We start from the raw sequence: 15,928 nt of genomic DNA on the forward strand, positions 1-15,928 counted from the left end.
TATAATATTTATTACCACGTACATGTGCTAGTTGTAATAAAAAAAACCCGCCAAACCAATTTGCAAGTAAATTCTACATTATATTTTATATCAATCGTATGATAGATTCGTGACGTTTTGACTGGTCTACATTTCACAAAATGATGAACTAACACATTTAATGTATCTAAGTCTTTGATCGTGGGTCCGTCCATTCCAAAGTCTTCCATAAATATCTTTTTGTAATAGTAATAATTAAAACCCATATCCCCAAACTTCAAAACACGGTGGCATGGATTAATTTATAAATTGGTCGAGAGGATGTTTTGCTGTCCTTAACAATGACTTTTAGTATATTTTGCCTATTGCTAATACCAGCGCTGTTAATAACTATTCGTTAGCAATAATTGTTACCAGCGCTGTTAACAGGGATCATTCACAACTTATAACGTTTATATAAATGTACACAGAGTACATTAAAATAATATCAAAATGTTGATTTTGCAAGGTATATATTTTCATATCATTTTTCGTTTTAATACGTACTCTGGTATTAACCCCCACCGCCTCAGGTTGGTATGCTTTTCAAAATACTTTGTTAACTGAACGAACCTTATATTTTCAGTGAGCTTGAAATGTTCGGCTTTTTTAATTGCAGTGTAGTTACTATGTAGATATTATATAGTATAGTCAATTATTCTATTATTGTATATTAGTGTCTATTTTTTAATTATTGATTTATTTCTGATTAGTATTTTTTTCTGTTGGTTCGTAATTCTACTGAAATGTAATGTACATCTTTGCAATCTTTAAAAAAAAAATATCCATTGGTCTTTGTCTTGTACAACGTTATGCTTGTAATGATCATAATGATTAAATCATCTTATATAGCTAGATCACAGCCAGACATGTTTAGAAACACCTCCACAAAGGCCTCAAGAAAAACTCTCTGTTATTATGCATTTTCATATGAAAAAGGCATGCTGTTTCAAGTGACCTATGTATACAGAATATTTGTTTTGTGCATGGTGTCCTTAGCAACAGGTTCAAACATATTTAGTCCAACTCAAGAGATATTGAGCCAAATTTACGAAGCCTGTTTATGTCTTAACCGCGCGTAACTACTTACATTTACAATGCTTAAACACCTGTTTATGTCTTAACCGCGCATAACTACATACATTTACAATGCTTAAACACCTGTTTATGTCTTAACCGCGCGTAACTACATACATTTACAATGTTTAAACACCTGTTTATGTCTTAACCGCGCGTAACTACATACATTTACAATGTTTAAACACCTGTTTATGTCTTAACCGTGCGTAACTACATACATTTACAATGTTTAAACACCTGCGTTTAAGAAAAAAAACAGGCTTCGTAAATTCGGCCCATTGCTTTTACCAGACTGTTTACTGAAAATAGCCCAGCTGGATTAAATGTAGCATGGGACATTTAAAAATAGTAAGGTGGCATTATCATATTTAGAATTAGTACAAATACAATTGTTCTGTCGAGGTAGATTAGACGAATTAAGATGATATTTAATATCAGTGATTATGTTGTGTATTTTCAATGTATCTGTCAGAATTCCAAGGATTTGAGTAAAGTGGGTCAAAGTAATATTGGAGCAGTCTTGATTGAGCTCAGGTGTACCAGTCACCTTCGTTGGTGATCTGTTAGTACCGTATCAAATTCAAATCTGTGCTGTATCCAGCCCCAAGTTCAGCCAGCAAACGTTTAGCTGACCTTCGCGAACTATTTGATTGGTTCCCGAAGCGGTGATTCTGTTTATTGCGTATCGTAAAAAATAAATATCAGTCTAGCGAACGTTATTAGCGACAAGCGGTTGACTGAACGTACACATGATGAACGTGTGGTTTGACCAATCAAAACACCGATGGTATCAGTCTACCAGCAGCCTTTTACACTGGGCGCACCGGAGATGACAGCTCATGGACGAGAAATGTCGTGCACAACAAAATATCTTAGGCTTGTGTCAAACACAGAGAAATGGCTAAAGTGAATTGTAAGATGCAATTTCAGTCTGATTTGGATTATTAGAGTATGGAAAAATGCGTGTGTTACGTAACTTTCCTTTGTTGCTACTTTTATTTTTCATTATTTATTAATGACGTTTATAACTCGATTAAAGGGTTTATTTTCTTTTCGAAAACAAAATTAGCTTGTTTTTGTACCAATAAGACTGCTGTTAACTTATTGATAATAATTTATATCGGACACATTCCATAAAAAATATCTTTGTTCTTGTTATTCTCGAGACAAATGAAATAGTTACTGTCTACCATTTATGTTTACAAAGGAGACATATATATATATATATATATATATATATATATATATATATATATATATATATATATATATATATATATATATATATATATCTATATGTATATGTATATGAAGGGTCCATGGGAATAACCTAAGACGTCCAAACAGATAGTCAGTATTATAACAATCGTGTATGTCAAGGTCACAATGATACACTAAATTTAAAACCTATAATTATGGTAGGCCATTAAAGGGACATACCCTAGTTTTTAAACACTAATGCATATTTTTTTACTATTAGAGCCGTTTTTGATAACTGAAATCATACTTTACTTAAGAGTTTATTGTTTAGATTATCCATTTCGTACATTCGAAGTGTTTTTGGTCATCCTGGTGTTTTTAATATAACAAAATGCATTTCTCATATTTTTTAAAAACGCACGTGCGTCTGAGACGTAACAGTTTTGCAGTCGAGTTTTTGTCTATTTTTAGAGGGTATTTCACCATTTTAAAGTCACAGACTCATGTTTCACTCAGTTGTAACTTTATCCAAATGTGTTACAGGTTTGTAGATTAACTAAACTTGGTGTGCATTTTCATGGGCTGAAACTAGGGTCTGTCCCTTTAAAAGTTGTTGGTAAATTATACGTTCTTGGGTATAAATATTCCACGACTGGTAAACTTTAAAATTAAAGAATATATCACCTTAAAGTGTGACATGACAGGTTATTTCCGTGGATCCTTCATATATATATATATATATATATATGAATGTTTGTTTTCAGGTATCACTGTTCCTGATTTGATCGCATTGGGGTCGAGGGATATATTTTTACTATACACACCACCAGCCTATCTCCCTAAAATAAACCTTTAATATGCATATGGGAAACGGTGTGGCAGACTGACGGCAGATTGACCCAATGCGTTCAGATCGGGAACAAGCCTAGTGGTTATCACACGCTAACTGTGTTATATGAACTTGTTCCATCAGTTGAAAAAACAGTAAAATAAAAAAAGTAATAACATTATATTTCAATAGTATGAAATGTTAAATTGAAATATGTTTTATTACTGTTGCATAGTAATTTTGTCACAAAGATAAAAGCGTTCACACTGTCATTGTACATACATCTTCACAATGTTCCATCTTTTGTACGGTTTTTTCTTTTGTATGATCGTATTTGATAATAAATACTTTTATATACATACATGCGTGTGGTAAGCATTTTATTCTCATCAATAGCGAAAAACTGTTGATTGTCCATGTTCATGATTAATATTTAGTACCAACGTTCCAAGCAGTACAACCCACCCGGGGTGGGGGTGGGGGATGGAGTAGCTCAGTCGGTTGAGTGCTCGCTTGAGGTTTTTGCGTCGCAGGATCGAACCATCTCGGTGGATCTATTCAACTGATTGGGGTTTTTCTTATTCCATCCAGTGCACCACAACTGTTCAAAGGCCGTGGTATGTTCTTTCCTGTCTGTGGGAAAGTGAAAATAAAAGATCGTTTGCTGCATTTGAAAAATGGAGCGGGTTTCCTTAAATGACTATATGTCATAATTACCAAATGTTTGACATCCAATATCCAATGATTAATTAACCAATGTGCTCTAGTGGTGTCAAAAACAAAACAAAACCCACTCTGGGTGCGCCCCAAAGGATGTTTTATCAATCACCTTTGCAGATAACTTAACGGCTAGTGGCTTTCAAATATACTAGTTAATACTGATCGAAAAATGAAAGAAGAAACCCACGTACATTGAACAAGTATATAAAAATAATATAAACTATAGAGTACTTCTGATTACATTAAGAATAATGTTAATTATTTTTTTAAAAGTTTACAAATTTAAAAAGTCGCGTTCCATAAAACCCCCCAAAAAAACACACACACCGTGGAAGCTATTTTGATATCTACTTTCAGAGGCAGGACAGCACACACCACGGGGTTTAATATTTATTTCATAAGAAATGGGGTAGAATGGAATACTACAAAATTGTCATACGCTTCCAACCCCCCAAAACCCACATTTTTTAAAAATACATTAAATTGCATATATATATTTTTTTTTTATAATGACAATCCACTACCCATACGTGTCTACCCGTCCCACCCCACCCCGAGATAATTCTTACAATACATTCTAGTCGGGATCTGTCTTGTTTTTACTCAGTGGAATGTAGATAACCGAGTTCGGTTTTTAGCTCTCTCAACGTTCTTCATCCAAGTCGTGGATGTTTCGCATGACAGGCTTGACCTAAAGATGTCACTGATTATAGCATTTTCCTGTCAACTAGTTCGCTTCTCGTGTTTCACAATGGTCGCCGATAATTCGTATATATTTGTTATATAACGCAAACTGTAGTTAACCGTTTAGTTAACATCACATTTAACGTAACCATATATATTTGTAAAGAAATTCAGTTATATATTATTTTAAACATTTACTACGTTCAATTAGTCATGTCGTTAGTAGTATATTACACCTGTGAGAAGTGGAATTTACAAACGAAGACACGATGTACAAAGTGTTGATATACTATGTTTGTCTGCTATGCATCCTACTACATGGTAAGTTACTTCATTAACAAGTTACACTATAGTATCGCGCTATATTATATTAAACAAATGTGTTGAGGGTGGGGTTTTTTTTAACTCTGTCGTTGGTGTGACAAGTTCAAAGTAGAACACGGTCCAATCACCGACTCAGGTATTTCGATGTGGGGACAGAAGACTAAGAAGTAGGTCACCTGCTGAAATATATACACCAACAGTTGATAATTAACCAGGCTGTGCTCGTTCGTACTACTACCTTTTTCAAACATTATCATTTAGTGTTATATATAATTACACACGACGCATTATGGCATAGGTCTGGTTGTTGCCTGGAATTCCACTGCTGTAGTCACGCGGTATTGTATACACCTTTACAAAAGTTAAGCACCTGTCAACGTCTTATCTGTTAAAAGGAATGCTTTGTTAACGGTCAGTAATCCTACTTCCAGAGGTACGAACCTTTTTTGTTTTATACATGCATTTTGAGCTCTTACAAATAGTATATGAAATAGCCACAAGCACATAACAGCGGGATTAGAATACCAACACGCTGAATACTCCCCACAACAATTAAGCAACTTATAATGGGTTTTTACCCTCCATAAATCATCATTGTAACTGTGTGTCCACTTATTTTAACAATATCTGAACCAAAACAACGCAAAATGTCAGTACAGTACTATTAAAAAAAAAATATTAAAAAAACTGAACAAGAGTAGATATCATTATCTATCTCGATGTTGTCGTAGTTGTAATAATTAAAAAAACATATCGATCAAAATATGTTGCTCTCTGGGGTTGGGGGTGTGTTATCATAATGTGGCAGTTGTACTGCATTTTGTTTAAAACAGAAATTAAATGGTGAAGTTAACCCCAGCATATATTAAACCATAAAAATGATACGTTTAATGTAACTACAAGTCCTGCACTAGAAACTAAGAGAAGAAACCCGTTTGCCACCACACAGGCCACTATTGTTGATTAGCAGCAAGGTGTTCTGCATTCACTTCTATAAATAGATGTGTCCTCTGATATACCAGTCGTGCAGCAGTGGTTGGGACGGGCAAATGTTAATGCGTTTGTTGACTGAGGGTGATCGATCGATCATACAACTCCCCACCCCCCTCGGGAGCGTATATAGCTCAGCTACATTCTGTCATTGTGGTATGGGCTCCCATTTTTATAAAGGGGGTGGGGTGGGGGTGGCGTAAAGGAGGCAGGCTGATTTTGCCCGAATTGATCGGAAATGCCCGATTCTGGATAAATATAAGGCTACATTTTGATATCGTAAGGTATTTGGTAAGGTATTGATAACGGTGATAACTGGCTGGAACGTGTTTACCGACACCACTAGAGCACATTCATTTATTAATCATCCGCTATTGGATTCAAACATTTGGTAATTCTGACATATAGTCTTAGAGAGGAAAGACGTTACCATTTTTCCCATTAGTAGCAATTAATGATCTTCTATATACACCATCCCACAAACATGGTAGTACATATCATGGCTTTTGATATACACCAGTCGTAGTGCACTGGCTGGAAGAAGAAATAAAGACTAAAGGGTCAACCGACGGGTGTCGATCCTAGAGTGACCTCTAGTGCTTTATCACTGCGCTAGATCCCGCCTCGGATGGGGATTAGTGCATCAGCTTATATGGATAGACCAGCTTTGAGGATACAATGACCTTCCAGTCTCTACATTACTCTCGACGGTGCAACTGCCGCCGCCCCGATAACCCCTACATGATAATTCGAAGTGTTATTATATCACTGTCTGATAACACATCTGTTGCTAGTATGATAACCTTGGCGTTGCTATGTGATATTATATCAGGTCACTAGGAAATGAATTCTACGCATGACAATTTGTTAATTAGTAGAAAATGTGTTCTGCGCATGACGGCTGGTTACTCAATTTTCAGGTAGGTCGTTTCCTCATTTTCAAACATTTATTTACATCAATAATTGTTGAACTGCATAAATAGATATAACATTTGAACTTCCCGTAATATCACATTGTCTCTTATTTTTAAAATCTCCATTCTTCGCTCCCATTATATTCGGAACCAGCCAGCGTTTTGTATTAAACATTTTAAAACAAAAACAGCAAGACTTTTCCTGCGAAGAATGTTTCCATCGGAACAGCGTCTTACGTCACAGTCACTAGCAGCCAGTGACATAGATCTTCTTCGCGTCACAAATAAACTTATATTGTAACAGAAAAACCCTACAAACAATTGTAATATTGTGACACAGCCTGAGTACTCTGACCGTAAAAGAGCAAGACGGACATTTGGACAGTTACGACGCTCCAATTACGGCCAGAGACAACTGTATATGAAACCTGCGCAATCTGTGCCTAGGAAACGGTAGTCAAAGATCCCCGCTCTCATACAACACTCGTATGTTTGACGTTAAATACCTTTACATCGATCACTTTCGAGTTCACTGATAGCAAACAGTTGATATACTAATCACTACTACACACACACTACAGGAAAAAACCCTTCAGCACATATGTATTTAACCTACACATTATTGAAAAGGAGTGCTGTCGGGTTTCTTCTTGTAGTGTGTGTATTAGTGATTAATATGTCAAACATAGGATTGTAGTTTCTGACGGTAATGAGAGCGCCAAAACTGTCTAAATGTATGTCTTGCTCTCTTACGGTCAGAGTACTTGGGTTATATTATGACACAACAGACTTTGAAATATAATTAAAGGATTTAATTTAAAATCTGGAGACACATAAATTAAAATCTGAAGACACATCTGGTTGGCAATGCTATTCCCAAGATGCTTTCAGGCTCTTATCCGACTTCCGGTAGTAGTTTCAAAACGAGAATACTAATGGTTTCTATACAGCTTTTGACTAAAACAGTAAAAATGTAACTTGAAATGGGTTGCATGATAAAAATATATATATATATATATACCAGGTTACGTTTTGATATCGTGGTTATTTGGCTCGGTTCGATAACAGTGCACCACGACTGGTATATATATATATATAATCAACAGCCGTGATATGTGCTACCTTAGTGCATATGGGATAGTGCATATAAAAGATCCCTTGCTACTAATGGGGTAAAAATGTAGCGGGTTTTCTCTCTAAGACTATGTCAGAATTACCAAATGTTTGACATTCAGTGAACACGGGGCGGGATTGATCTCAGTCGGTTGAGTGCTCGCTTGAGGTGCTTGCGTCGCATGATCGAACCACCTCGGTGGATCCATTCAACTGATTGTTTTTTTTTCCATTTCCAACCAGTGCACCACAACTGGACAAATGCTATGGTATGTGCGTTCCTGTCTATGAGGAAGTGCATATAAAATATCCCTTGCTGCATTAGGAAAAATGTAGCGGGTTTCCTCTAATGAAAACGAATCATAATTACCAAATGTTTGACATCCAATAGCCGATGTTTAATTAATCAATGTGCTCTAGTGGTGTCGTTAACCAAAACAAACTTTGAACTCCCATCTAATTGTGTTTTAGTGGTGAGCGCGCTCGTCTGTCACCAGTGTGCGGAGATCGGCGGGGACGACTGCGGGGACCCGTACGACCCTATTGGCAACGACAACACCGACGACTGCGGGGACAAGGACACGCACTGTGTCAAGTACAAGACGATTATCAAGATCCGAGACTCCGGCTACATCAACGGACGTGAACGAGGTCTGTACAGGCAGAGGGGCCATTCGAATGTTATGTAACGCTTGAGGATTTATATGCACAGACATTACTAGTATGTAGCGTTACACGGGGTGGGTGGGTGGATGTACTGGACAGCGTTACGTAACGCATTTTTAAAATTACTAATTTTTATATTATTATTATTTTTATATATATATATATAGCAGAGATGGGGTAATCGTAATCAGTAATAGATTGTAAAATGATTACATGTTTTCGTTTTCATGTAATCGCAATAGTAATCGATTACATTGTTTGAGAATGTCATGTAATCGCAATCGTAATCAATTACATTGCTAATGTAATCGTACTCAGCGATTACGTTCATGATTAATCATAATTATTTACTAGACTTAGATGTGTTTAGCATCAACTCCAGTAACAGTGCCTATAGTTAGAAGCAGTACTGGTCAGTCAGTAGAACTGATCTCCCATTGTCGTCTACTATCATAGTAGAACTATTATTTGCCTTGAGAAACAGAGGATCATAACGTCTGGATTATCAAATGAATTTTACCCAGGGGATGAAGACACACATTCACATAATGGTATCTATCGTGTTTACGTTTACTATAAAACCACTTGAATGAATACAGAGTTCTAGCTAGTAATATATAAAAGGGCGCTACATCATGCCCCAGTTTTGTGTCCTAATTCATTGCCGTAAAAAAATGAATAATATATATATATTTAATATATATATTTGTTTTTATAATAAAACACTTGCACTCTGAATGCATATACAGCTTTATCACGGGTCTGGATTCAACTAAGAAACGCTTGACAATATCTCGTTTTGTCACAGGTGTGAAAGTCCACCAATGGTACCGTGGCAAACTTTCTTTTCTTTCGTTAGTGGTTACGACTGCAGACGGGCAGACGGGCAGCCAGCCAGTCGTATCAAGCTTGATTCCATGGGCAGTCATCCTCACCCTGTCGCAGACACAATCACAAATAACGTAACTAATTAAGCAAACACCCAGTTGAAAGTAGTCTATCACGATAAACCTTGGTTTATTTTTCTTTAAAATAACTTAAAATATTAATACGTCTGATAAAAATTCCCGAAAGCTGATTTTAATAGATGTTCTATGAAACGCGGCGCTTCTAATGATACCAAAATAAACACACCCAGACCGAGATACTTGTAATTTTCACCGATACAGTTGGATCCTTATACTATAGCACAAAGCAAGCATGACTGCAAATCGATTTATTAATAATAGTCATTTTTAGAATGTCAACAATTAAATGCAATGAGCAACTTGTGCACATGTATGCAGATATCAATTTAATTATTTATTTACTTGTTTGTAATTTGTGGATGGTATTAAATGGTATACGTTCTACAAACAATAAAAAACCCAACAAGTAATTTGCAATTACTAATTATGGCTTATTTCAATAATATAGCAAAATGTATATGTTATGTATTGATACAATAATTATACCTATGGTTATGGGTACCTTGTCGTTAATAATCCAAATTTAAGAATAATAAATCTGGTTTTGGAAACTTATTTCCTCCCTGCAGTATACATACGTTTATAAATGTTTGAAATAATTTATAAATAATCAAAAATTATCCATTATGTCTTTCAATGAATGAAATCGGTATGGTTGTAAAATAAAGTGCATAACTTCATGGTGGTAACATCATTTCATTATTTGTGTAGATTTGTGGAAATGTAATCATGATTGTAATCATGATTGCTAGACAATGTATTCGCAATCGTAATCGATTACTTTCAATTATCTTGTAATCGTAATCGTAATCGTGACATTCTAAAGTAATCGTAATCGTAATCGATTACTTTTGTCAAGTAATCGCCCCATCTCTGATATATATATATATATATATATATATATATATATATATATATATACTCTTCAAAAAAAGAAACGCAAAAGGGTACAAATGGGTTATAACTCCGATTTTATGTTTCCTACCGGTTCATGCTTTGTGAATATAAGGTCATTGCATGTCCCAAACACATTCCCACGGTTACATTCGATAAAACGCAGCTACTGTACAATAAAGTTCCAAAATGTGAATATTCGCAAAAACGCAGCCACGTGCAAACCATGTCACCACTGCACGTGCGTTGTCTGCACGTGCATCATGAACACCGACAGTATAAAAGTGCAGGGTGTTCGCTTGCCTGGCCTCTGTATCTGGCCAACAGTTGACAATCCAGGACATGCCAAGTCTCAGTGAACCGCAGAGAAACAATGCCATCGGCCGACTAGATGCAGGCGAATCCAGAACGGCCGTTGCCAGGGCATTCCATGTGTCCCCAAGCACCATCTCCAGACTGTGGGACCGTTACCAGCAACATGGATCAACACGTGACCTCCCTAGATCCGGTCGACCACGGGTCACTACCCCCGGGCAGGACCGCTACATCCGGGTACGCCACCTTCGGGAACGATTGACTACTGCCACCTCCACAGCCGCAGCAATACCAGGTTTGCGCAGGATATCCGACCAGACCGTACGGAACCGCCTACGTGAGGTAGGAATTCGTGCCAGACGTCCAGTTCGAGGTGTCATCTTAACACCACAACACCGTCGACTCCGACTGCAGTGGTGCCAGATTCATCGACAATGGCCTCAACTGCGATGGAGACAGGTGTGGTTCAGTGACGAGTCCCGATTTCTGCTCCGACGTCATGATGGAAGATGTCGCGTGTTTAGGCGTCGTGGTGAACGTTATGCGGCAAACTGCGTGCAGGAAGTGGACAGATTCGGCGGGGATAGTGTCATGGTGTGGGCAGCCATCTCACACACTGGTAGAACTGACCTGGTCCACGTGCAGGGCAACCTGAATGCACAGGGCTACATTGACCAGATCCTCCGGCCACACATCGTTCCAGTTATGGCCAACGCCAACGCAGTGTTCCAACATGACAACGCCAGACCTCACACAGCACGTCTCACAACGGCTTTCCTACAGAACAACAACATTAATGTCCTTCCTTGGCCATCGATATCACCGGATTTGAACCCAATTGAGCATCTATGGGACGAGTTGGACCGACGCCTCCGACAGCGACAACCACAGCCCCAGACCCTGCCCGAGCTGGCAGCAGCCTTGCAGGCCGAGTGGGCCACCATCCCCCGGGACGTCATCCGTACTCTGGTTGCTTCAATGGGCAGGCGGTGCCAGGCAGTTGTCAACACACGCGGAGGCCACACCCGGTATTGACTCCAGATGACCTTGACCTTGGTGGTGTGTCCTATCACTTACTCACAATGGACTAGAGTGAATTGTGAACAATCCTGCAACATTTGGTAATTATCGGACTCACCATTCAATAATTAAATCAATTCTCCAAATGTTACGACAATGTGGTTTTGCGTTTCTTCTTTTGAAGAGTATATATATATATATTTACAAACGCTCTGTCACGGCGACAATGTTTAATATAAAGTAGGTACGTAGTAATAGCTATATATGTAAAAGCACCATAATGATTTAAAAATTAAACAGAAACATTTAAAATCGAATTGACATGCGTATCTGAGCTTTCCCAATTCGCAAAACAGTACGTTAAAATTATATTGCACCCATAACATGGCTTGTTTGTGAATGGGAGGAGGGTCTCCAAGCGTTACGTAATGTATATTTATCATCCATTAAAGGCTTTTGTAGGAGATATCGCTGACACTATAATTTGTGATATCTCCTGCGATATTCTCCGCAGGAGATATCGCTTCTTATAATCTTGATTGGTCAAATTCTAATCACAAGACAATGTTTTGTTACGTCACTGTGTTTGTTTCAGCGCTAAACCTACCATTAGTGACGTCACATCACTGCCGTTCTGCTAATTAACGCTGACATTTAACCCACATGACTGATATTGTTTACAACTGTCGCAAATGAAAAGAATGATAAAAAGAATACACCCCTTGTGTCTTGTGATATCATAATTTATCACACTTGTTGATAAAAGTATAAAATCCTCGGCAAGCCTCGGATTTCATACTTTTATCAATTCGTGCTGATAAATTATGACATCACAAGACACTCGGGGAGTATCCTCTTTATATTTGTGTGTGTGCGTGTATGGTCTAGCGTTACGGAGCGTTAAAGGGGAAGAAGGTAGGGTGTCGTAATTTTGTCCAAAATAGCATTACGTAATATTTGAACGGCCCCAAAGTGCAAAATAAATATGAGAAATCCCATGATGCATTTTGGTAGGAGTAATCGTTGTCACTATCGGTACTTCCATCCCTCTCTCTCTCTCTCTCTCTCTCTCTCTCTCTCTCTCTCTCTCTCTCTCTCTCTCTCTCTCTCTCTCTCTCTCTCTCTCTCTCTCTCTCTCTCTCTCTCTCTCTCTCTCTCTCTCTCTCTCTCTCTCTCTCTCTCTCTCTCTCTCTCTCACACACACACACACATCCCCCCTCTCTCTCTCTCTGTCTCTCTGTCTCTCTCTCTCTCTCTCTCTCTCTCTCTCTCTCTCTCTCTCTCTGAGTTAAAATAGCCACATGCTAAACATCAAATAGCCGAGGTTTATAATGGGATGTTGTTAAGCAAACATTCTTTTGTTTTCTTCTTCAGAATCCGTCATAGTGAGTCGTCTGTGTGAGCGACTGGACGGACGATCGGATGGGTGCAAGGGTCAGAAAGCCGACAGCGGCATCATCATCAAGTGCATCTGCAGCACCGACGGCTGCAACGGCGCCGGGTTTACGACCGTCAGTGTAGGCGTCCTCATGTTCGGACTGGTCGCCCACATGTTAGCCAGTGTAGTGTGAAAATGACAGTCCACCATCATGACAGTCCAGAATCATTCAAGATATTTTTCAATCTGATATTCAAGAGACTGTCCTAAGTTTGTAGCCATTGTAACACGCGTCTTACCAAAAATCTATAGTCTCTTATAATTATTAACATTACAGCATATATACAGAATATATATTTTTAATAGTCAATGCATTTCAGGGCTCGTACTTATGAATCGCAACGACTAACAGTTACCATGTTCAAAATCGTATCTCTACGTGAGCCACAGTCAAGAGGAAGTTTTGGCAAGATTTTGAATGTGTTAGCATTGATACGTTCTACGGAGTGATCTTAGTGCTAAGATCACATTAAATACATAACTACCTTAAATGCACATGAGGTGATGTTAGTGCTGATTTTGCTTTGTGAAACGGAACCATGGCATAACATTTTCTGGGTATAGTGTAGTTTCATTTCGGTGAAAATATTGGGTGACGATTATTTGTTCAGTTCGAATATTAGGGTTAGATATAGAGTTGGACTTAAAACAAAATATTCTGTAGTACCTTAAATTTTGCATATAACATACACCAGAGCAGATAATATAATATAACATGACATGGAGCCCTTCATGGATCGCTGTAGGAAATACGGCACCCCTCAGAACCATACATACTTGCTAAAACATTTAAAATCCGTACGATTTCAGTAGTCTGCAGGTTTTTGGGGGATTTTAAAAATAAATATTTATTATCCCAGATTATGTAGCAGTGTCGTGGTTGGGAGCCCCGAATCACTGCTGTACATACATATCCATGTTCTAAGCAACATAAAAAACACCTTAAAAATATCAAAACTAACAGAAACTAGTTTGCAGGTTTTAACCACAGCGCTTGTCCATTGCCAGATTAGACAGTTACTAACTTTTATACAAAATGGCTACAACATTTAGTCTAATAAAATTTCCCTTAAATTAACACCAATTTCATAATTTTCAAGGACGTGCTCTGTACATCTGAAAATTGGCTAAACCAAAATTAATTTCAAGTGTGAGCCCTCACAGGTATACTTATTGGTATGAAGTGGACTTCAGGAACGCCTTGATTCTGGATGTTAATTGTTTGTAAGAACGGGGCCTCCTGGTCATGCTCATGTTTGGAGTAGCCCAGTATGTTTTTTTTCTACAATAATTCCGAATGTAACCATTTTGTTTTCTTCCAGACGTTAAAAGAAGAACTAACTGGGTAAAAATAATCTGGAATGGGTTGTTTTTCTTTTTTTAAAACGTATCACTGTATATTTTAAGCTTTGCACACGTTTAACTAGTCCTAGGCATACCTAGGCATCACTGTGCTATGGCTACAAATTGAGGATAGTCTTTCTAAATTGATGACAGTGTTTAACAGTTATTGTCTGTCAAGGGAACATTAAATACGCCCTGCCGTATGCAAACGAGTGTTTTTACATGTGAAATTATTAACAGTCAGCTGCACACACAGGTCATATTTAATATGAATTAGGTGATCTTGTAAACAATTTTGCGTATTTGTTTTCGTATGCGTGAATGTTTGTGTGTGTATATATATTTTAGGTCTTGTGTTCGTTAAAGGAACGACAGTGTCACGTTTTTAAAAACCATTTTAACACCAATCATAGGGTAAATATTTGGGTACAGCGACCAGTGATGTCATAACTGTCAATAATGTAATAATAGTCAACAAAATAGTTGAAAAACCCCCCCAAATAACAGTCATAGTAGTTAGTACTTTAAGTATTGGATCATGTGAATTTATAATATTATTGTACCTTTTATTACATATTGGCAGATATGACATTACTTGAAGTACTTTGTTATGTTCGCACTTAACATTATTGAACCACAGTGGGATTGTGTTGTTAACCACTATTACATATTAACAGTTATTACCCATTTTTGTGTATATCCCGATGAACGAGCCGTTAAGGCCGCGGGCTGTCAAATACCATGCGAATCGGCGCAGTAGGTTCGAATCCTGCCAATTGACACTTTGTGTTTCTAAATATTATACTGTCGGACGTAACACTCGTTCACTTGCTACTTTGCTGATGGCAGAGTTTGTGTTATCATATGTCTTCAGTGCGCACATAATCGTTTTAAAATATGTATGTGTATATATATACCCAAGAACGGTCAGAAGTGTTATTATAATTTTTTTATTATTTTACTTTGATAAATCGTAAAACTATTACTATTTCACCAAGCTAGAGTTGCTGTATTTGTCGTGTCCAACCATGACAGGCATACACATGTATTTAACGACACCACTAGTGCACATTGATTTATTAATCATCGGCCATTGGATGTCAAACATTCAAACATTTGATATTTTTGACATATAGTCTTAGAGAGGCTACATTTTTCCATTAGTAGCAAGGGATCTTTTATATGCACCATCCCATAGACAGGACAGCACATATCACGGCCATTGATATACCAGTCGTGGTACACTGGCTGGAACGAGAAATAACCTAATTGGCCCACTGGGTTATATTATATCAAAGACCGTGGTATAAAAAATGTAGCATGTTTCATCTGAGGATTAACAGATGTAACTTTGTTTGATATCCAATAACTGATGATTAATTAATCAAGTTACCTAGTGGTGAACAAAACA

General features: G+C 37.5%; 1 protein-coding gene across 1 annotated transcript; it reads left to right on the top strand.

Annotated features, from left to right (window-relative positions):
- Nucleotides 1–4,741: 4,741 nt before the first annotated feature.
- On the top strand, nt 4,742–15,678 carry LOC121380921. The gene is made up of 3 exons (XM_041509956.1): nt 4,742–4,852; nt 8,344–8,523; nt 13,110–15,678. Exons 1-3 carry the CDS (start codon nt 4,801–4,803, stop codon nt 13,304–13,306), a joined length of 429 nt encoding a protein of 142 aa, XP_041365890.1. The 5' UTR covers nt 4,742–4,800; the 3' UTR covers nt 13,307–15,678.
- Nucleotides 15,679–15,928: the final 250 nt, after the last annotated feature.

The sequence above is a fragment of the Gigantopelta aegis genome, chromosome 9, assembly GCF_016097555.1.
Source record: "Gigantopelta aegis isolate Gae_Host chromosome 9, Gae_host_genome, whole genome shotgun sequence".
Taxonomy (NCBI): domain Eukaryota; kingdom Metazoa; phylum Mollusca; class Gastropoda; order Neomphalida; family Peltospiridae; genus Gigantopelta; species Gigantopelta aegis.